General features: G+C 39.0%; 1 protein-coding gene across 50 annotated transcripts in view; it reads right to left on the bottom strand.

The window, feature by feature from the left end:
- MAP4K4 (mitogen-activated protein kinase kinase kinase kinase 4) overlaps nt 1-24996 on the bottom strand; it is a 191167-nt gene that overhangs the window by 67959 nt on the left and 98212 nt on the right. For all 50 annotated transcript variants that reach the window (XM_047746625.1, XM_047746638.1, XM_047746624.1 and 47 more), the window contains exons 4-7: nt 8376-8501; nt 7043-7153; nt 2475-2565; nt 317-447 (exon numbers count right to left, since the gene is read on the bottom strand). In XM_047746625.1, the coding sequence (XP_047602581.1) occupies nt 317-447; nt 2475-2565; nt 7043-7153; nt 8376-8501 (459 nt within the window). The remainder of the gene's footprint in view (nt 1-316; nt 448-2474; nt 2566-7042; nt 7154-8375; nt 8502-24996) is intronic.

Below are 24996 nucleotides of genomic sequence, written 5' to 3'. Positions count from 1 at the left end.
TCTTCAAGTTTAAAAGGATGGCAAACAGGGCAGAGTAATTTACTCATGACAAAAAGCTCTATGCACAAGACAGTGACTTCCACTGCTGTGAAAGCAGTATATTACTTAGTAAGGAGAACAAAGGTGACAGGGAACGAAGAACAACAAGACAGCATCTCAATAATGTCCCAGAAAATGTGCACCTGCAACAAGGTTTCCAAGCGTTCCTCACTGAAACAGCAAGAACGGATAAGGGGTATGCAATCTATAAGCAGAGCCCCTATCCCTCAGGAACACTAGGGACCCAGTGAAGGCCAAGAAAGCAGGTGCCTCTTACTCTGTAATCGTAGGTGGCATCTGGGTTCTCATCACAGGCGATGACCTCAGGAGCCATCCAGTAAGGGGTGCCTATGAAGGTATTTCTCCTCCCAACCGTCCGGTCGAGCTGAGCACTCACACCGAAATCAACTGTGGGAGGAAGAGAAAGGAAGGAGTAGAACATAATTAACAAACAAATAAACCACAAGACGAAGAAATGTGAGGAGGAGGTGTCTTCAGTATAAGCTCAAAGAGTTTCATGGACATGTAAATTCCTTAAGGTCACCAGCATCAATAAGGAGTACTGTCTCCAGAGCAAATCTGCCAAAATGACAAAATCTTCTACCAGTCTATAGGCTCCTGGGAGGCCTGGACCCAGCTACTTCCCTGGGCTTCCACGACAGTGACCACTAGAGGGACTTTTGGATGAATTAGGATGTTCAGTGCTTGCAGGAAACATGCCTGCCGCAAACAAGATCAAGTCATAGAAAGCTCTAAGTTCAGGAGAATTGACTAACACCCACGTGACTTAGCTTCTTAAGCAGCACTTAACCACAGAAAGAGAAGAAACCCACAAAGGTGGTCTGGAAAGTACAGAGTAATGAATTCAATAAAGAGAATCAAGCTAAATCACAAATATACTAAGAAACACTCCTCAAAGTACCCAGGATGTCTGATTTTTAGAGTGACCCCCACATCCCACTCAGCTGAACAACGATGGTCGTCTAGAGGAAAGTTCAAAGATGGGAGGCAGAGCTGGCAGGAAGACCAGGGTCTCTAATGGAATGTTTGCTGACAGCACTAGGAGGACTACATGATGGTGGACAAGCTCCTGCAGAAGGGCCTATGGAGGGCTGAGATCACTCACAGGGGCTGGGTTACAGATTCAGCAGGCAGAACATGCTCAGGAAACCACCTGGCCAGGAGGTGGGCTCACATGTCCTGACACAGAGACACATGCGCTGGGCAGTACGTGCCATTTGCAGTTATAAGTGATCACCAAGTGATTTCAGAAGGACTATCACAGTCCTAGCACCAACAGGCCAGCACAGGGAACACACACAGCTTCCTAAGTCACTAGGAATGAGAACAATTTAAGTGCCTCCTATCTTAGCTTTGAGGGTATTTCCCCAATGGGCACACTATTCCTCCACAGATGACCAAGAAATGGAGGTACTATGCAAGAAAGCAATAATGAAGATTGTTTTTAAACTACTGTGCCTAAGATTTTTGAAAGATAGACTAGATTTTCTTATAAACATAAACAATTTTTTTGTGTGATGCCTTACTGGAAGAAAACTTAATGCTAATTGTTTAGAAATTTGACAGAACCATTATATAAAAGTGGGATTGAAAAAAAAGTTCAAATCCAGGTAAAGGAAACAGGAAATACAGAAGAACCATTACAAAATCATCTCCAGGAAGATACTTTGGACTCCATCCATCCATGCATAAATTTACTGAGCCCCTACTAAATTTAAAGCACTATGCTAGGTGCCAGATAAGAATACTCTCGTAAATAAAACATCCTATTCGCTACACTTCCAGAACTTATATTCTGGGAAATAAGTCAGAAATATACGTAAACAAACAGCTGTATAATTGTAAATTGTGATCAGGATGAGTGAGGAAATAAGCGGTAGATCAGAAGGTCAGGGCATAGAGATCAGAGCATCAGGGAAGGAAGGCCTCTGAAGACGAGGAAAAAATTGCAACCTCAAAACTGTTCCCAACAGGGAACAGTATGTGCAAAGACCCTATGAGACATTCCAAGGAAGTAAGAAAATGAGTGAACTGGACAGGGAGAGAAGTGAGAATGGTCACAAAATGGGGCTGGAAAGTATTAGGGGCCATGGCTTTCTATGGGCCATGGTAAGAAATGCAGATTTTACTCCAAGTGAAATATGAAGCCACTAAAGGTATTTAAGGAAGAAAGTGCCATGATCTGACTTAAACATTAGTCTGTCTACTATATGGAGAGCAGAGTAGGGGAGAAGCATGGCAGGGAGGGAGGCTGGATACAGAAAAAGCAGTAAACCCAGTGCCCATTTCTTAAATAGAACAGAAAGAGAAAATCTGAGTAATAGAGCTTTTAGCTAAATGCCAACAAGGTAGGGAGTCGCTGCTGGTTTGCACCAGGGCCAAGTATTACATCATGTGGCACGTGTGTCACATACCAAGTTTCACCTCTGCATTCTCAGTCAGCAATACATTCTGGCCCTTGATGTCCCGGTGAATCACGTGATGGATGTGAAGATGTGCCAGGCCCTGAAGAGGAGAGAGAGATCTGAATTTTAGTTCTTTGTTGCTGCAAATAAAGAGCCTAGAACACACTTTTTATAACAAAGTACATGTACAAGCCACAAGTTTTATGAATCACATTTAGAACATACTACAATTTTTGTGCATTTCCAGAACACATTACCAATAGTACCACACAAACAGAAAGAAGTACCACCCCCCAGTTCCAGTGTGTGAGCAACATGACCAGTTTCTAGCTGCTCCTTGAAGACACACTCTAGATTACCATCTGCAGTTTCTCTGCTGTAATTTGTGCTATTTGTGTACAGGGTGGTTCCTTTCCCACGCTACATGTCCATCTTTCAGTGGGTGACCCCGTGGGTATATCTGAACTAGACCCATCCCAGGGGAAAACACAAAGAGCCAGAGTGTGGTTTCAAGTCTGGCTCTTGAACACTGCCTAGTTTTCCCACCGCATAGTGACAAATTGCTAACTACTGATCAAGCCCACCTCCACCCCAAGTGTAGAACAATTCTGCCATCAAAAGCTTTATATTCACATAAAATATCTTTCTTTCCCAAGGAAATAAACCCTACTGGCACAGAGCACTTTGTGATGACCTTGCATCGGGAATGAAGCCCAAGAGCCATGTCTCTTATGAGAGGTGGAAGAAGAACAAAAACACATTTTGCATCCAACTACGAACTGAGACAAAAATGGGTTATTCTCACAACTCCTGCTCTTGTTCTGTTTTTAGCTAGACAAGCCAAATCTACAGCTTGCCTCCTTAAGATACAAACAAGCTATTTATTCTGAAATGTCTCAACTGAAAAAGGCTAGATCAGAGAAGCAAGAGTTTATTTAATTTTCCTGTTTGATTTTTTGTGTGAGGTTTTATTGTTACCATTACTGTGTAGGATACGCATTAAATATGACAGCTGCTCTAGAACACTAATTTTTCTAACACAGGGGTTTCTAAACAATAATTTACTAGTCTGCTTATAAAGCAGAATAGAGTATACTTGATGGCTCTGTTTATTTTTCCACCACACAGGATGTGCAGTGTTATACCACAAAGCACTGACTAGGGGAAAAAACACTAAAAATATATGGTATGTTAGTGCTATAGTTAGGAAGAAAGTCTCTTCTTTCAGCACAGCATAACTCTGAACAGCAAAGAAAAAACAAACAAACAAAAAAGTAGCTTCCCTGATTCTTTCAAAATTCCTACTTCTGCTACTTCAGTTCATTTTATATTCTCTAACTTTCCCTAACTCCCTTTTTATATTTTCACAAGATTATCTTAGCCACAAACTTAAGTATCCACATCTTCTCAAACAATGTGGCCTGCACAGACTCTTGTTTCTTGTAAGTGATAAATGTTAAGAAACATTTACTACCTGGTCCTACTGCTGAAGGAGAACAGTGTCTCCAGGTGAAAAATCACTCAAGGTATGTCTAATACCCTGTAGGCACTAATTTGAGCTATGATTATTCTAAATGAGTACATCTTTCCCTGTATGCAGAGAAAATGTATGTTCAACTACTCTTGTATGCTCAACTCTTCCCATGCCAAAATTAAGCCACAATTATGCCTCCTTAGCAGAGATAGTCCAGATAGAAATACACACTAAATACCATTCTAGAGCAAATGCATCAATGTTTCAAAGCTAGAAAACATTTTTCCTGTAACTCTATCTCATTCAAGGACATGGAGTAAAGGAAAAGTTAAAGGCTGTCCTTCAGTATTGGTTACAAAACACTATAAGTACCCATACCCACTATGAATTTCGGTTTCCACTAACACACATCAGTGGCTGTGTAGACTATAAACGTGGAAGTAGGCTGGGATGGACACTCTGGCTTGTTGGTAAACCTTTGGTCTCAAGGGTTTCAGGGGACGAGCCAAGAGAGCTTTCCTACTTATGTCTGAGGCCTACAAGCTCGTGACTCTCAACCTTCTGAGTATCTTAACATAATAATGTCATGTGAATCTAACACGTACTAAAGAACGAGGACAAGTTTTGCCACTGCAGAAAAGAGCTAACCCACCAATTTCTTTGAGAACCCAGGTTATTCACTTGGTCTGGCTCTGTCTGTTCCCACAACAGCTCACCTCCTTCTTACCATACTGCTTTCTCTTTACCAAAGAAGATTCTCAGCAACTCCAGTGAAAAACACACACTAGCATGTGACACACCGACTCTTCTAGAGCCTTGTTTGGTTTTAGTTCACTTAGACTTTTGTAGTAGGAAAAAATCCCATTCTAGATGAAATGTAAATGAAGGAAACACTTGTTTCGGGTGCCACCAAGGTGAAAAACATTTGCTATACCTCAAAATGATGTCCATTAAGCTCTTATATTCAGGCCAGTCAGGGGCTTCAAACAACCTGGGCATCTTTTGAAATGATGCCTGAGATCAATGAAAGTAAAATAACTAAATATGTCTATTACAAGATAGGTAAACAATGCTTGCCTGTATATATAAAAACATGTAAATTATCTTCGATGGCTGAAATACATTTGATGCCTAGGACATTTATACTAAAATCTAGTTCTTTGCTTAAGAAATCCCACACTACGGGTGCCTGGGTGGCTCAGTGAGTTAAGTGTCTGCCTTCGGCTCAGGTCATGATCCCAGAGTCCTGGCATTGAGCCCTGCATCAGGCTCTCTGCTCAGCGGGAAACCTGCTTCTCTCTCTCTCTCTCTCTGTCAGATAAATAAAATCAAAAAAAAAAAAAAAAGAAAAGAAAAAGAAATCCCATGCTGGAATTATATATAGAAAAGGTATGTGTAAGTATATGTTTATAACAGAAAATAATGACAACAACTAATATTTACTGACAATCAGTTATATTTAATTCTCATTACAATGTTATTTCCTGTGCTCGCTTCGGCAGCACATATACTAAAATTGGAACGATACAATGTTATTTCCTTCATAGGACCGGTATCTAAATTTTACAGAAGAAAGTAAATCCTGTATGGGGAATAACTTTGTCAGGGGTACGCAATAGGCAAGTAGCAAAGGCAGGACTCAAACACACGTCTGACTCACTCTAACCGCTGTTCTCTCCTGCCGACCATGCCAAGGGTTTTAGTTAACATAATAAATACATCTGCCCACTTGCTGAACTCCTTCACAGTAATGCAGGGCAGGATACTTAGTTTTCCACTTTTAGACTCTGCCTGCTAATAATAACCATAAAAGATAGGTCCCACATATTTTAATAATGAAATCAGAGACTGATCACAAAAAGAGGGTTCTCCCACCGCATCCCCTACAACTGATTTTCTAAAGGGAATTGCTTGTTTTTTCAAGGGCTTCATAAAATATCTAAATAAAAAGAATTAAAACACAACTCTCTGAATTCTTTTTTTTAAACTGGCAGTCCTCTATGAAATTTAAATATAAAAGTAGGGTAAATTTGGGGCGCCTGGGTGGCTCAGTGGGTTAAAGCCTCTGCCTTCGGCTCAGGTCATGATCCCGGGGTCCTGGGATCGAGCCCCGCATCGGGCTCTCTGCTCGGCAGGGAGCCTGCTTCCTCCTCTCTCTCTCTGCCTGCCTCTCTGCCTACTTGTGATCTCTGTCTGTCAAATAAATAAAATAAAATCTTTTAAAAAAAAAAAAGTAGGGTAAATTTGCCTATAAGTAAAAAAAGATAACCAGGTTTTTTTTTATTAGTGAGAGAAGCCTAAGAATTAGATTCCAGTTTAATTCCACAGTATTTATTTTTTAAATGTGGTGGGTAAATGAAATCCAACCAAGTAATCTGAATGTGTAATTAAGGGGTAAAGTAGATAGAAAAACTGGGACAGCTGGCCAAAGGAAAAGAGGCCCACTGGTAACTCACATGCACTTTTCAAATGCAAAATATAGAGACCCTTTGCCTATAGTTTCTGCGTTATCTCTATTACTGAAAGCAATCATTTAGAATCTGCTAAAACAGTAGTTCAGAAACTTTAACATCATAAACCAGCTTTCCAATTGGCTGTAAACAACATTAAACAGTAGAACTTTTCCTTGTAAATACTGCAACAGAATCTAGCAGTTAATGCCAAAGTTCACAAGATGATTTTGAAAGCCAGCATTTGACATCATTAATATTGATTCATAAGCTTAGACAAAGGATTCTTATAAAAACAATAGTTAGAGACTATTTCTCTGCACTTGATTTTCTTTTTAACACCTGGAGGGTAAATAGGGAAATGCAGAAAAACTATTTTTGTTTAAGTTACTTTCTTTAGTGATTCCTTCGATAGCTCAGTTGGTAGAGCGGAGGACTGTAGTGGAAGTTACTTTCTTTAGATACTTATCACAATCAAAACCATGATGCAGCTTCAATAATCAAAGCCAGCAAATTATACAGAGCCCTTGACTGTCATGAAAAGAACAATCTATACAGTTATAACTAATGCAAAGAAATATTTCGGGCTAGGAAAATGAAAATGGAAACACAACACAGTGCACAGGACACCACAGACACACCCTTCTTCTTACCCTTAGGATTTCTCTGGAGATGTAAGCTATCCAGTCTTCCTTGAGTGTGTTCCCTTTGGTGTTCTTCACAAGGTCTGTAATGGACCCAGCCCCACAGAACTCCATAACAAGCTACAGGGCAGAAAAGACACATGGTGACTAGCACACCCCAGCAACCAGTGAGAGCATCACCACAATCTGTACATACTGGACATTCATCAGAAAGGCAAAGTCTAACTCTTTGTGTCTTTCCTAAAGATCTGGGTACATGATCAGTTTGGAAGCATCCAAATTACTGACAGCCCATTTCACCATCCAATTTATTCACTGTGTATGTTTGGTCCAGGAGATTAAGGGTTTTTGACACTTTACAGCACATCTCCCAGTGCAGAGATTGTGAAATATTCCTCCTCACTCCCAAGGACACGGGCATGGGAGGACCATTTTGTCTTTAATTAGTACCCAATTATGAGAAATCTGACAGAGCTACTCTAACATCTTTTCTCATTTGCTAGCATCCAGATATCCTCTTTCATTCACGATTCTCAAACTATTTTATATTAAGAGAAATGCGATTTTAAGCAGCACATAATTTTAAAAATACTTTATTTACAATACCTAAATGTTTATATAAAATCAACACAAGTAGGTTTTTTAAATATCCAGAAATGAACTGAATTGAGCTATTCTAAAATTTTAACTTTGACTGGATTTGGGCAATGAAGATAAAGGTTAAAATTAAGGCAAAATATTGCAAATTTCTTATAATGGCTTTAAAAAATTAGAAAAAATATTTATCTTCCTGCTTTATAAGTCCAGTACCCTTGGTATAACTAATGTGATAACCATAGCTCTAACAGCATCTCAGTGTCATCATCTTCAGTATAGATGTGACTGAGTAAGAGATAAGATTGAATGTATATTAATTCTAGAAGTTTCCCTGGAATTTACTGTTTTCAATTAACTGTTATCATTAATATTATTAATATTGGTATGTTTGTCCCTTACTTCCAGGTAGTAAAGAAGATGCATTTATTTGTGCTTCCATATTAACTTCCATAAATAAAGTATTGATTTTTCAAGCTCCTAATTTCCTTGCTATTTGGTTATATTCCTTTTAAAACATGCCATTTTATTCCTGAAACAAAGTTAACTCTCATCCATGCAATGTGAAATCAACATAAAAATAAACATACAGTATACCTTTAACCAAGAAGGGTAAGGAAGATAATAGGCACTATGCCCTTTGTCTTTGCTCTTCTCTCCACCCCCTCCTCCCCTGGAAGGTCCTTAATGTCTTTTGAGTACCACCAAAGAGAAAACCCCTCAAAATGCTTGGGAAACATTTGCCTACCCAGAGTTGGTCATCATGTCCTGGAGGGCTCTTTTTAATGAAAGCACCGTAATAGGTTGCAATATTTCTATGATGAGAATATTTCTTCAACATATTTATCTCCAGTTTTATTTCTTCCTCTTCATCCTTAAGAAAAAATAAAAAATAAAATGTGTGGCTTTTGAATGTCAAGCATGATTTTAACTTCCCCACCCATGGGCAATAATACAAGTTCCCAATCCCTGCAGCAAAGGAGGAAGATACATTCACTTTATCCTGATAACAAGAATTGGGGACTTTAACAGGACTCATTCTTTGAAATGCCTTAGAAGTTATGCAAGAAATACAGAAGTACAAAAGTTACAGATATACATAAGAAGCAGGTGTAGCAGCTTTCCACAAACTATGATACCTGAACCTCAATTTGCTCATCTGGAAAAATGGGAGGAAAAAGAGAACTGACTGATACTATTTTGACTAATTAAAAGGAAAGGCTGTTTCTTTTCTAAAAAATATTTGTGAATAAAAATCATGTGGCACAGCTATGGCGCAGAAGGTTCACCTGTGACAACCTTGCACAAGAACATTACCTCCTGGTGTGGCCACAGTCAGATTACTGCATACAGACCAGCCCTGCAGGCCCAGGATGGATGGCATGCTTAATGAGATCCTCTACCCCAAAGAGAGATTCAGGAGAGTCCAGCGACCCACAGTAATACAACATCACTCAGTGATAGCAGGTTGTTTTAGACTTGGCTCATCCCCCAGCCTCCTGCTTTATTAAAGTTAAGATGAGCAGAAGAAGAAATACAGAGTTTGTGTGAGAAGATCAGAAGGGAGATGAAAGAACAGATGGTGACACAGGTCTGGAAAATAAAAATAATTTGCCCTTGTGAATGCGGAGGGCTTGCCAGTCTCAGCCTTTCTCTCTCATATACCCCTTGGGCAGAACCTGCAACAGCCTGGCTGTTGCAGACACATGACACAGCAAGGGCTCTGCCACATGACCTGCAGAGTTCATAAGTAAGATTTATAGCTAGCATGAGAACCAGGGGAAAGCAGAGTTAAAGTGATGAAGAGGAGAGAAGGTGGAAGAAAAGAGAATACCAGCTCTAGCTAGAAAAGCCACATTTGAGGAAAGATAAAAATCTTAAAGACAGAGGTGATAATCAGATCTCCAGAATTCCCTTTACTACATAACTTTTCAAAAGAAAATAATGACTGGTCCCCTACAATGTCCCCACTTCTCCACATTGGCACGCTCATTCCACTTATAACTGACGTTCTTCCTTCTCCAGGAAGATCTGGGGTTTCTGAGCAGTCAAGGGGCCTGTACGTGGAAGTATAAAAGAAAAAGAGAAGGACCATGCATGTGAAAGCTAGTGCATCCATGTAGACTCACACAGGCTGAAGAAACCTAGTCCTGCAGCCTGGCACCTCCAAAAACCATTCATAAGGACTCACAGACCTAAGTAAGTTTGGTTTGAAAATACTGCTGAGATAAAAGCTACAACAGCATTAATTAGATATTAGTGATGAGACCAAATGAAAAAAGAAAAGGTCTTCTTAAAATAGAACTTTCAGCTGTACACTACCACTTTAATACCACATGTAATAAAACATGGAATCATCTTAGAACAGGGATTCATTCTTAAGATGGTGGCCTCCAGCTTGGTCCCCAGACATAAGTATCAGAATATTACAGCATATTAATAGGTTGTCACGTAACCTTGGCAGATGGTGGCTGCAAATATGAAGCAAAATAACACAGCCAAATACAGTCTATATAATAGTTTGTATGTACTAATTATCATTCAAACCCTGTAAATATGAAAAGACACCACATGGTTATCATTTCAATCTGATTTAAACATGGCCATGTTTAAAGCAGCAATGAAAACTGAGATACTGAATAACTAGGATAACTATCTCAATCCTAAACAAAAGTAGTGTTTAGTCTGACTAACATTACAGAAAACACACTTCTTTTTGGGATCTTTCTTCAAAGGAGTTTTATACTAAATCATAAAAGAGTGACAATTTTTTTTTTAACATAAGGCACAAGGAAGTATGCCCCAAACATGACTAGAAAGCCCAATTCACCAAAAGCTTTATCTTGTGCTCTTCCCACACATTCCTATCAGGCGCAGTGTATAATAATGACCACAACTTGCTGGCATACAGCACATGGAGCCTATTCCCTCCTGAGTCACCACAACTAACCATTCACTCCCAGCAATATCTGGGAGCAGCCCAGGACAACCTTAACGGGACTTGTCAAGACCAACAGATTCCTATCAAAAATTAGCACCTGACTATGGCCATAAACAGGCTCTGGTAGAAAGGCATGTGGTATCACTCCTGGCATAAGGCCTATAGTTAAATATGTTGGGCCCTGAAAAATTAAACACCTCATTTTCCTTCCACTGGACCACGACTAGGTAACTAGAAAGTCAACTAAAGGTTTGATATTTTTCCCTTTTATCCAAAATCAGTCAACGTACAAATATCTGGGGTATAAAGACTACAGAAAAGCAAGCAAAAAGAACAATGTTGAACTAAAATGGGGGAAAATTAAAATATTGATTTTAATTTTGTATTTGCAGCCAATCATGCCATGAAGTATGTGCATCTTAGTGGGTTACATGACTCTGCTTTACTGATTCATCCCTAACTACTTCCCTCCACTCCTCATATTGCTAAATTATTCCAAGGGTCATAATTCCATTATGCTCTGCCGGTACGTTCCACTTCTTGACAGAAAAATGTTAACTACAATTCTCCCATGAGAAGCTTCCTGAGCAATAATTAAGGATCACAACACATTTTGTTTAATTTTCGTATTTTCTTTCTTTAGCAACACAAACCTATGTCTTCTAGGATCTGATTTGTTCACCATTCTTTCTAAGAATTAAGAGTTTCCAGAGACACTTAATATTTTCAGAGCCCACGGAGTTGAAATTCTTGAGCATTTCATACATTTAAAAATTGTCACAGGCTTAAATTCAATGTTATCCACTGGTGTGAAGGACACTTAATATGCACAATGCTAGATACTTTTGGCAGATTATCACAGCACAATCTACTTCCTTAAGTCCAAGATGCCACTAGATGCCACTAGTACACGAAAGTACTTTATGTAATGAAACTCTGATTCACCATCAACCATAAGACATACATTGTAATATTTTTGAAACTGGGCTACATATTAGAAACAATACTATATAAGAACAACTTAAATACAATCAAGTTTGGCAACTCTTTTTTTAATACGACTGAAACATCCAAGTATGATCTGGAAATATAGTAATCAGATTAACACCACCTGCCAGAGTACTTCTGAGATTTAAGTAGTCAAATCCTAGAAGCATATGAAACTGAACTACCAAAAATATCAAAAGAAACATACTGTCCTCTCAAATTAGTGTTTTAGGAACTATTTATACATACTTTGAACATTCCTTCTCTTGCTTCTATGATTTTAAAAATGACTATTACACATTTTATAAAATAAAAGGATATATAGCACCACTAATTTTCATATTCTAATTAAGAATGCCTGCCTTGGAGGAAAAGCATCAGAAACGAATGCAGAATCTGCCACTGGCTCTGAGCCAACTACAACTGGAATCCTAATTATGACTAATGTATATAATACATGTTATCTTTGGAGTGATAATGAACCAATCTCTGAATTCCAATTTCCTTTTGGTCATTAGTTAAAAACAAGTTTGGTGGTCTCATTCAAACATAAATATGTACCCACCACCAGCACCACCACCATACACCCCATTCAGCCTGAGAAAATACAGTAGAAAACAGAGTCAGGGCAGGCTAGAACTGAAATTTAACAACAATCCCGTATATGAAAGAAAGTGGACAAAACGACATGACCTAAGTTTATATATCCCATCTCTCTAGGCCAAGTCCAAACGACCTTGCCCTTCTTTTTCTTCTTTAGTAGGCCACAATCATATATAGATTAAAACAAAACTAAACTAAAGGTAACTAGAGAAAGGAGAGGGAACCTTTTGGTAAGAAAGGGAAGGCTCCCTCCTGGTTTTCTCCAATGATGAGGGCAGCTGCTAGGCTCCACTCAGCGATTTAATGCAGCTGATGCCAATTAGCATTTTGGACTCCAACCAGGGGAGCCAACTCTCATAGAAAAGGTCTTTGTTTTCGACTGGAAGAGGACTAGGGAAGGAGTTTTCTGTTGCCTTCCTTGGCGGCTTCGAGGATAGAGGAGGGGGAAGCATCTGAATAGTGGTAATTTTCAAAAGCAGCTATGAATTTGTAAATAAGTCATAGGGCAAACCCTGCCCACTCCACCATTTGAGCACAAAGGAGTACATATTATAACTGTATTTTTTAAATTGACTCCTTAAAATGTTTTTTAAACTGTTACCCAAATTCTCTTTCCTTCCACTGATGGCAGTAATGATATGAGGAGAGACAGGCAGACATCAGAAAAGTTAATTGGGAGGAACCCAGGGGATTGGGAAATATTCTGAATAATCATCTTTTTTCCCAGCATAATTCTTTACAGAATTAGATCTACCCATTAATAGTTGGAACAAAAAAGAAAACGTGATTCATTATTCACTCTATCTTTGCCAGTAGAGAGAGGGCTGAGAAAATGAGATACACAAATATCTGTCAGATTTCACCATCAAAATATAAAAATGAATATACACTTAGAATGAAAATACCGATTTTTAAAAGATCAGTTTAATCTACTTTTTGTTTTAGTAAACTCTTACCAAACCCTCCACTCTGTGACTGTGAACTAGGAGAAAAATGAGAGGAGATTGCCTTTCGAAGGCAAGTCCCAATTATACCTGAGAGTATTATTCAGTACCACACCAGCTGAATTAATCAAAATTATTATTATTTTTACTCAGAAACACAAAAGGTTATACAACTTAAATTCACTGACAATTCAAACAAACAAAAGTGAACAGACCAATGTAGGCAAAAATTCTGCAACAAAATAAGATTACAGGATCTGGTTCTGGAGATCAAAGAAAGGAATGGCACTTTCTTTAAAATTAATCAGCGCACTTCTCCCAAGACCAGTCAGTCCCAGAATTAAAATCCAACAGAAAAATTACAAAATTAATGTAACCAAAATGGACACTTGAGACATCTTACTCAAGAAGAAACACTGTTTTGGGACGCCTAGGTGCCTCATTCGGGTAAGCAACTGCCTTCCGTTCAGGTCATAATCCCAGCGTCCTGGGATTGCTCAGCAGGGAGCCTGCTTCTCCCTCTGCCTGCTAGGCCTGCCACTCCACCTGCTCCTGCTCACGCTCCCTCTCTCTCTCTCTCTGACAAATAAAATCTAGAAAGAAAGAAAAAGGAAGGAAGGAAGGGAGGGAGGAAGACACATACACACTGTTTTGGACCCATTTCAGACAAAAAGACATGCTCTCTAGTTTTGTTACTTAATCGGTGGATAACTTCTGGGACTCCAAAGTCTAAGCGCAATGGCCCCAAGGCCCTTAACCTACTCTGTCTTTTGTGTCTACAGGCACCACGAAGAACTTTTACTAGACACAGCAAAGTACTCACAGAGCCCTCTAGCTCTTCTGTCTTCTACAAAGTCTGCCAGGCTACATTACTAGCTGTATTTCAATGAGATACCATCACTGAAGTGGTACCTAGAAAGTGTGTGGCAAGGAAGAGAATGAAACAATAGTACCATTTCCCTGGATGGACATGGTGGGTGAGTGATGGGGGACAACTTGAGGCTGTGACAAGATGATGCAGGATGGTGAATACACTTCACTCCATTTTCTTCCCCATCACTCACTCATGAACAGTCTTGGGAGACTGATGCTTCCGTGACTGACACCAAGAACCAAAAGGAGGCCAAAATATATTTCTGCGATAGCCCCCTACCTAAAAGCTCAACATGGCAAATAAACATGATGCTCTTACTCAAACAAGAAAGTCAAATAAGACAGATCACTATTCCTCTAGGATCTAAATGAAACTAATACAATTTTCCAAAGTTTGTGGTCATCAAAACCAGGAAGCCCTAACAAATGGCATCAAGCTCCAATCTATAAGACATAACACCATTGGTACAAATGCCTTCGGTAATGTTAACTTGAAACAGTTCATGTCAGTACTTAATTTCAGAATCCATCCATTTTCTCCCTCCATGAGGGAAGCAGCTACACACACATAGATACACACATAACAAGAGAAACAAGAGAAAGCAAGAGAGAAAACTCCCATGTAAAAGAAGTCCTTCCTATACCAACTGAAAAAAAACATTCTTATCACCAGAGACAGAGAGTTGAGGCCAAGAGAATTCTGATACAAGCAAACCTTGTTAATATATCTCTTATCTTCCTTTAGCTTCCCCATGTATTTTAGTTACTTTTCCACTACTGCCTCTCTATTCAACCTAGCATGAAGGCATTTGGGTTTTGCCATTTCTCTGAGTCTTTCCTTTTCTTGCAACAGCTCCCACTAATATATATGTGATACATACCAATACACTTCTGTTTTTTTCTTGTTAATCTATCTTTTGTTACAGGGGCATTGGTCAAGAACCTAGAAGGACAGAAGGAAAGACTTCTTCTTTCTCTATATAATTAAACTTGCAATTTTATTATTAGACCAAAAAAGATCAGTAATCCCAAATGCTCAGAAGACAAATATATCCTTGACATCAATATTTTGCCATTTACAACACAATTAAGTATATTTAGATATTTATATTCATATTTTAAGGAGCAGACACAAAGAAAAAAGAAATGTTATCAAAGATTATCTCTGGATTATAGATATTTTCTTCTTTGATTTATTTTTTGAAGATTTTTATTTATTTATTTGACAGAGAGAGATAGTGAGAGAGAGAACACAAGCAGAGGGAGTGGTAGAGGGAGAAGTAGGCTTCCCGCTAAGCAGGGAGCCCGATGTGAGAGGCTTGATCCCAGGACTCTGGGATCATGACCTAAGCTGAAGGTAGACACTTAATGACTGGGACACCCAGGTGCCCCTAACTTATTTTTCTATAATTGACAGGTACTATTTTCCTAATTAGAAAAATAAAAGTTAAGAGAAGAGTTTAGGTTAGAGGAGACAGCTCCATAGGAATTCAAAATGAGTTTGTTTCTGGCAATTCACATGGTCTGGCTCCCTCTGTCTCACTGGAATAAGGATCCTGACCTGACCCCATCCATGCTGTTATAGAGTCACTGCCAGTCTCCCTTCCACCTGTTGTCGGTTATGAGGAAAAACTGTCGGGAGCTTGAAAAGTACCAGAACACTGCTGATTAATTTGCCTTCTACTCGGTCAGCTGCAGCATAGAACTCTGGCCTTCACAGTCATTTCTTACCATTCTCTACAATGATACCAATCCAGACCTGTAACTTCTTGCGATCAAAAACTTCCAAGCTTACGTTTTCCCTAGAGCAAAGGAGAAGCTAAATGGAGTCCAGGAGCAACTGTCATGCTATCTTCACCTTTCTGACCTGCCAGAGGATCAGTTAAAGAAAATCTTGCCTCAGTCCATTCATACTCTTCCCTAAGTCAGTGGCAAACTTCATGAAGCTTCCCACAGTTCAAGCTTCCCACAGTTCAAGCTTCTTTTCTTCAAGAAAAGAATACCGTGCTCACTGAATATAGTCTTCCTTAATACCCTAAAAATCAGGCCCAAGTAATGAATGGCAACAAGGGGCACAGCTCTGAGGAAGGTATGGGTATGCTAAGTGGTACCTCTTTGGGCATTTCCTACTGGATCCATCTGTGTGCACAAGCACAAAGGCTCCTGCTTCATATCTGATGTGGTAAATCAGATAAAGGCTGGGCTCTGAAAAATGTCTTCAGTTAAAAGGAATGATGGGGGTGCCTGGGTGGTTCAGTTGGTTAAGCAACTGCCTTCAGCTCCAGTCATGATACTAGAGTCCGAGGATCGAGTCCCGCATCAGGGAGCAAGTGGGGAGCCTGCTTCTCCCTCTGACCCTCCCCCCTCTCGTGAGCTCTCTCTCTCCCTTTCTCTCTCATAAATAAAATCTTGAAAAAATAAAAATAAAATAAAATAAAATAAAATGAATAATGGGCACTTCTGCTCCTGGCCAAGATTATCAAGAACTAGATTTACTTTCCCACTAGACAACTACAATAGACAAAACATATGAAAAAGTTTTAAGACACTGGACATCAGGGATTGGAGGATAGTTGACCCCTGAGAGATGGGAAACATCAGAGAAGCTTTATAATTGCTCCAGTTTACTGCCTTAAGAGAGATTTCAGGGACTCTTACAGAGGGAGGAAACCCAATAGGAGCCCAGGCAATTCTGAGTTGAGAGGTTGGGAAGACTAGGCAGCTGGAGTTGACAGGAAAAAGACCAGAGAGGAGAGAGAGCTACTGGTGCACAGAGAGCACCAGTAAGCTCTAGAGACCAACTGTGTCAATTACCACAAGAAGGAAATAAGCTTCAGTTTAAAGGCGTATACTGCCATTTTGTTATTTTCAAATAATTCTCTTCATTGTGCATAATTTGCATATCTGGAAAGGGATTTCCCCCCCCTTTGCTCTGAAATGGCAATTTACATTCAAATATAACTGAATGACTTCTGACACACATTTCACATGCTTGGAGAAGTCTCTGGAAGATCCTTGTAGAACTATGCCCTTAGCTCTGAGTATTCAAAGATGCTTACCATAGAAGTGATTCAAGAAGACAATGATTAAGTTTCAAATATCTCCAGGCAAAACAGAAAACAGAATCAAGATATTCTAACTGTTGACAGACATCCCCCCATTTAAGAGCTTTTATGTGACAGAATTCAGGTTAAGATCATTCATTTGGCAATAACACACTGCATCCACTCACATTCTGGGGAAGACGGAACTTAGCACAAATGTTGAGACCACTCCAACACTTCTCAAAACTTAAATCTGTGTGGTCATTTCTCCACTACTGTGGTGCAGAGGAAAGCTACAGAATGGCATTGGAAATAATGACTTTAATAATTAGAATTCACCTCCTTATTTTTCAATTCCAGCTAGGAAAATCATGCAAAATGTGTCTCTCTCCCACCTTTCTCTACTTCTTAGAAACATACCAAATCATGTGAAAAGAGAACATGAGAATATGGAATCAGAAGCTTCGAAATCCCAATAGAAAAATGACTATACTTGACCAGCCAGTAGAGGACCTGATTCTAGGGCCACCATTTGCACTGGACTTGATATGCAAATTGACCTCACATCACTTAATAAAACCCAAAAGGGAAATTTTATTCTGAACTAAACACCAGTGTACTTCATAATAGTCACAGAAATTCATCAAAATGTGTCCCCAAGCCTCCCAGCTAGAGAAAGCCCCTCCTCTCTAGAAGTCTCATTGTAGCTCTGCCCCATGCCAACTTTAAGTCTCAAGCTCCAGAAGCATCCAGAAGGGCAATGAAAACATTCAGTTACATAAAAATCACATGTTCTGGAGACAGATTGTTGCTTTTCATAGTACTCACTGCCCCACAATGATTAGTTTAAAATCTATCTTCTCTACGAAAACATAAGCTCCACAGACAGGGACTCTATCTTGTTCATCTCTATACCCTGACAGTGCCTATAACACTGAGTATGTGGTAAGATATGTGATCTTTAAAAAAAAGAGAGAGAGAGAGTGAGAGAGTAAATCCTTGAGTCTCAGCATCCTTACATGTACGATGAGAAACCCTAATCCATTCCCGGCCAGTGAGTCACAAGCCAGGAGGGTGAATGAAAAAAGACCCTCATGGTGGCTAGTACATAGTAAGTACTCACACAAAGCCTGTAAAAGAGGAAGCCCAGCTGAACTCAAACCACATAAATCTGTGGCATCGCTTGCCTCTTGCAGTAGGTAGGTGAACAGACAATCAACAGCATGCACTCTGCCAGGCTTACTGACTCACTGCTGTGGTGGACTAAGAAGGCCTAGGCAAGGATGCCACACATCAACTAACCCAAGGGCCAGCAAGCAAAACAGGCAACACACTGTAACGTATTTTCTTTCTGACTATTATAGTTACGTTAGGTCTAGTACTAAGAATGATTAGCAACAGGTATCATTAACTCTACATGCAGTTACCTCTGTTCACACAAGGACACAGTGATAAACCGCAGGTGCTCCTCTTGGAAAAACATTAAAAGATACTAAAATCCAGATTCCAAAGACCGAAGGGAACAGAAGACCAATTATCTTCAATATACGATTTAACTAGAAATAAGGTGACTTGTTCTGAGATAGGTATTAATCAATATACTCCCAAGCCTTGAGGAATGTTACAACTACCATGGGTATTTCATTCTGCCTCAACTTCATATTTTTTCATTCTGAGACATGTTCTGAACACAATACATATTATTGCTGATATTGACTATTATTTGCATTTTATCAAAAAATCTTTCTTTAAATGGGATCTAAAAAGGTATATAGATTATTTAAAATGTAAATTTTATTGCATATAGGAATAAAAAGTATTTTTCATAAAATAAATCTTTTACAGTGGAAGGCCATAATATAGGATTAAAGTAATCCAATTTAAACAGGCCAACCAAAATAAAGTTTCCACAAATTTTGAAGACATAAGTTCATATTCTATCTTAACCTTGCTTCTTTTACCTCATATAGTCCCCCCACTCCCCCAACCAGCAGCAAGCCTGCTGTACAGCAATTACTTAAAGCAAAGGAAAGGTACAGATTTCTTTTTTTATATCACCAGAAAGATCAGTGATTGGCAAATTTTTTCTTATTTATGTAGAACTTTAGAGCAGTCTACTACATGAATATCACAAAACTGTAGTAAGTCATTCTGGTCTAAAAATAGCTCATTAACTTGAGATCATGTTCCTTAATCCATTTTCCTCCTTTCATACACATACCCTCACACACAGGGAAAAATTAAACTGCAGACTGGAATCACTGGAAGACAGACCTGAAAGGAAGGCCTGAGGATACTACAGATACTCTTCGTCTGGCAAAAGTCAAACCATGCCACTCCCTAAAGAACATGGCAGTCCTCCCTTTCTTGGGATCACTGGCTCCCTGTATTCTAAATGACATGGAAGCAAAAACACACACTGAGTGTTTATGTGGAGCCTCCCAATTCAGAGCAACTCTTCAAAACTAGAACTCTCATAGAGGGCAAGAAAAAGGACCACTAATCACCCCATGCCTACCCCTGAGGCTGGGGGTGGGGTTGGGGGGGGTAGATTTCTGCACAAAAAAAGTAAAATCATCACCACCAGAACACACAAAGTACCTCAAATGGCATCTCCTCTGAAAGGAAACACTGATTTACAGAGATTTACAGATCTCTGATTCACAGAGATCAAAATGCAAATCAGTTACATGTTCAAATAACTTTCTCTAGTGAAGATCCCAAAAGGCCATTCATCAACCCAAACTCCTCTATGAACAAAGAAGGATGTTATCATGTTGGAACCTGCCCAACTCATTCACCCCTACCCAGCAATATAAACTGCTAAATTTTACCATCTACCAAGACCCAAAAAATGTAGGCTAGGAAGTTGCTAAGTCACTCCTCTTGACAGCCTTTTAGCAAGAACCACATCCCTATGTATGCCCATGGTACCAATGTATCCAATCAGCACGTCGAGGGCCCACTTTGTAACAGACACTGTGCAGGCACTGGAAAGAGAGAGACAGCAGAACAGGATGCAGAAATCGAAGGCTACTGACAGAGTCAGAAAAGGGCAACTAACTGTGGTGGAGGGGGAGAAAAGATCTCCTCGGTGCAGGTAGGGCAGATCTTATAGAACTAAGAATGCTGGGAAGCCAGTTTAAAAGAAATCCATGCAGCATGCAGGATGAAGCAACACCACTCACAGGCCAACAAAACTACTTTTAAACTCTCTGAGCCCAGACTAAGTTATCGATAAAACAAAACAAAGCCATAAGAAAAATCCAAGAAAACTCCCTCTTCGTATCAGGCTTAGTATAAATTGGCAACTTCATATCTGAGTTCATCAAAAGTGCTCACTCACTGTGCAAAGATGTTTACACACTGATGTATATTCAATAGCTAGGCTTTCTACTGAATACCTAAGCCTGGAGCTACAAACTGACACACAAGAGTACTACAGCCTCTGTTTGCAGAATTAATTAGGTTGATCTGTTTGCCTAACTAAACACAGACAAATTGTGGGGGGCAAACGGACTTTAAAATTTAAGGTTCTCTAAGACTTGTAATCTTTAAAAGAGAAACCTCAAAATCAATAGGGAAAAAAAGAAATGTCTCTTGACTTAAGAGTTCAAAGTAAATAAGGGGCTAATTTGGGGCTTGCTATACAGAGCTCAGATCCCCTAGATGGTTAATTTTAACTGAAGACAATGACATCCTTAATTCCTTGGGAGGAAAAAAAATAAATAAAAGCTTAAAGATATATAATTCTGAAGAGCTTTGGATTTTTAAATGGTATCTGGAACTCTTCAGGTATTATAAAAACAAGTGCCAATTCAGAGAATGACTTCCCCACAAGTGCCAATGCAAGGGCTACTGAGGTTAACTGGTTACATTACATAATTACATATTAATTATGTATATAAACTATAGTATGTATAAATGTACAATATATGATAAATATAAGTAATTTAATATGCACACATTTACTATCTATATAAAGGAAAAACCCCACAGCAGTACTACACAATCTTGCCTCAATATCTTCATTAAAGATGTACAGGAGCTGCGAAGAAATGCATCTCAAACACAGCAATCCTTGTGAGACATGGAACTAAATTCACTCTGTTTGGCCAAAACCTTCATTGCTGTTTTTGCTACCTATTATACTAAAGAGCCATTTCTTAAACTTAGAATGAAGAAAAATGGCATGGATCCAGTGGCACTGGACCAGATGTTTATAGATACACACTCAATAAGACAATGATACTTTGAATTCACTGATATCTTCAAGTCTACAGAGAATGCCATCCTGGGCTCCTCCTGAGTCACCTGTGACTTCTATACTGCGTAAGGATACTTGGTATTATTCCATTATGCACCAAATAATTTTCATATAGTTGCAAGAGAAGAGAATTACATTCTTAGACCAGATGTTTTCGGCATGGGCACTGCCAAGCACACATGGAAACCCCACAGCTGTGTCCATCGATCACAGACATGAGGTCACAGTCCAGTTTAGAGATGGGCTGGCAGCTGGCTATCTTCCCTCCATACAAATGAAGCAACAGATGCTGAAGATATTATGTAAACAAATACTGAGACTTAACTACTTCAATTAAGCAAGTGAAGGAAGATTTGAATCAAGTATCAATAGAAATACATAGAATCTATCAAAGAAGTTTAAAATACTACATTAGTTTCAAATAGTTATCAGGCTTTTCCTAAGTCATATACTGCTTCTTTTCCCTAATTCCCATTTTCTTTATATTCAGGTAAGTTAAAATAATAAGAATAATAACAAACACATTGTCACTTATGGAACAATGAAAATGTATTGAGATTAAGTAACCATGTTGTACAGTGGCAATCAGTCCCCACCTTTAGGCCAAGGAGAAAAACAACTAAAAATAAAAAGTGCTTCCAGCCGTACAGTTTTATGAAGTTACTTAAACCAGCCTGTTCTGCAGTATTTTACAATCTAAAGGCTACACTGTCCCAGTGAAGTATACGGAGGGAAGAAGTAACTACTACATGAATATGGAGAGTATTTACGCACTATTAACAAGCTTAAAGGTAGAAATGTATTGTGAGGCAGTGACTTTATGTTTAAGACTGCGTAAGAGTAAAGCACTGATCTAAACTGTTTAGGAGAAATCATCTTAGAATAAATACAAACTTATTTTTAAACTAAATGCAGCTATATAAATAAACACACATGTTCAGCAGGGAGTTCCCTGAGTTGATTATCAACAACAAGAAATAGCTTTAATCCACAGAAAACTGGAAACACACCAAAAAGTCATCTATAATAATCTTGTGGGGGGAGGTAGCGGCAGAGGGAGAAGGCAAGGGCACTATAAGGAAAAAAGGTTTTCCATCTTTCAATTTTCTAGATAGTACATTACTTTTAATGTTAGAGATAGGGCTATTTTATCATTTTGAAAAATAAATTTTTATATATAGGCACATATGTATATATCTAGTATATAAAACTAGAAAAATATACACTAACATGTTAACAGTAATTAAGCCAAGGTGACAAGAATTATGAAATGCTTTTTCATCTTTTTATTTCTCTATATTTTCTCCCTAGATTATCTACATTTCATAAACTAAAAGACAAAAACAATACTTCAGAAGTCAGTTAAACTTTTTATTTCTACTGTTTTTTCGAGCTATAATTTATATACCACAAATGTATATGATTTATATATAATTTACATACAATTTACTATAAAATTGTTAACTTATAATAAATATAACATAAACTTCACTTTGAAGATGCATCTTTGATCACAAATGTCACCACCCTCGTATTCATTTTGTCTCTGGACTGACTAAAGGATAAGGACAGTTACCTTACACACACACACCCTACGAACCACTGTATCATTATAAAACGCTTACACCAACAGAGCAGGACACAATATTACTCTGCTTACTCAAACTATCATAAGGAAGTGCCCCGTTAGTTTATAGAAGGTGAAGGGAAGAGATGAGAAAATGTTGCTTGAACTGTGTGAGGAGTATCACTCCTAAGTAGCAAGTCACACAGAGTAACCGGGTCCAATCACACCACAGTTCTCACAAAGACCCAGAGAGGCTACTGTTTCACCCTGCAGTTTCAGATTTTAATCTCTTCTATCGTAACAGCCTTTTCTTCCTTTTCCCTTTTGATCAAAAACATCTGTGTAATCATTTTCTTCTTCTTTCTAAACAACTTAGGGAAGAACAAATAACCAGGGAATCTTCTTTAGTTCTAGTCTGGGAGGGGGAGGAATCCAGCATCCTCAGTAAGTGAACAAAAGTGAGAGGAGACTGGATGTAGCCCAGGCCCATTAAAAGTGAAGGAGAGACAAAGAAAGTGTCTGTGCATTCTTTTCTTGTAAGAACACCTCCTCTCACTCACTCACTTGTGAGAGTCATCACCAAGGGGGCTCATGGGAAGGTGATTCACCACCAGGAGATACCACATAATGACACATTCCCACATCCTAACAGTTACTACCATTACTGCTACACTTTTGGTTATGAGAGAATGTCACAGCAAACACTTAGTTGTTTTAAACATTCTTGTCCTTTAGAAATGAGGAGTAGACCCCGAGAGATTTGCCACCTAAGATCCATTGAGAGACCAACGTAGGGAAGGAGCTGGGCAGGGCAGGGTGGGGCAAGAACACAGACTTGCTTGGAATTTTGTTTGGTTTCATCTCTCTATCTTCATTTCACCCCAAACCTCCACCAGCTTAAGTGAGGTGGGGAGGACATGCTCCAAATGCAGCAAGGTCAGCAGAAAAGCCCACCAGCCTCACAAACAGGATGAAAATTTGATAACAGTGGGACATCACTGCTAAGACTCAGCCAAACAAAAATCCCCAAAGCGTGGTATTTAAAAAAAAAAAGTCTTTGCTGAAGACTTGTGATAGAGGAAAAATTTCTGTCTCCAGTGAAGACAGGGGTTCTCAAAGAAGTTTCTAAAATAATATTTTATTTCCAGTCATCAAAAGTTAGCGTCATTACCCACTCTTTCTCATGACTCTTGCAGTTAAGCAAATAATATTACATCAGTAAAGAAGTTAAATATTTAATCATGCCCAAACATGAGAAATAAAGAAGTGAAGGTGTCCCTGTAACACAGACTCAGCATCTCTTTTCTATTAAAGGAGAAGTTCTTACACTGGGTAAATTTCCTTCTATTTCTGCAGCAAGTCAATTCACCACGTATTATGTGCAAGATGGTGCTAGGCTGAATGGCCAGCTCTATGCCCAACTGGAGAGATGTATTCACTTGGAAGCTAGTAGACACAATAGATTACTAAAAGAAATGAAAATAAATTAACCATCTCTATATGCAGCAACATGGATGGATCTCACAAACATAATGTTAAGTGAAAGAAGCCAGATATAACAGTACCATATGGTTCCATTTATATCAAGTACAAACACAAGCAAAAATAATCTCTCGTGTTAGAAGTCAGGATACTGGTTATTCTTGGGGGAAGGAATTACTCACTGAAAGGGGGCACCAGAGGCAAGCTGGCAATGTTCTGTTTCTTGATCTAGTTGCTGGTTCATGAGTGGATGTGTTCACTTTTTGGAAATGCACTGAACTTATAATGTATGCCTTTTTCTGTATTCATGTTATACTTCACAAACAGACAAAACAAGTAGACACAATTACCCTTGAGAAGTGGCTACTTCCAAACCTTTTGAAACCTGAAAACACACTGCTACAGCCCAGGGTATATTAAGGAGAAAGAAAAAAGGTATCTGAGAATGTCCAGATAAAAGAAACAAGATAAAGAAAAACTGACATGGATTCAGAGCCCGCAGACACCGTGACAACCATCAGATCGCAGATCACAGCAGCAGTCCGGGTTCAGAGGCAGGTTTCCACCTATCCAGGGCTTGCACTCTGTGTCAGAACGGGAAACCAATTAGCAGCAGTGAGTACGAGGGAGAGGAGCCCGGAGATCAATTTCTTTCACCTTG

Source organism: Lutra lutra, chromosome 9 (assembly GCF_902655055.1).
Source record: "Lutra lutra chromosome 9, mLutLut1.2, whole genome shotgun sequence".
NCBI classification, from domain to species: Eukaryota; Metazoa; Chordata; class Mammalia; order Carnivora; family Mustelidae; genus Lutra; species Lutra lutra.
This window is presented reverse-complemented; position numbering and strand designations above follow the sequence as displayed.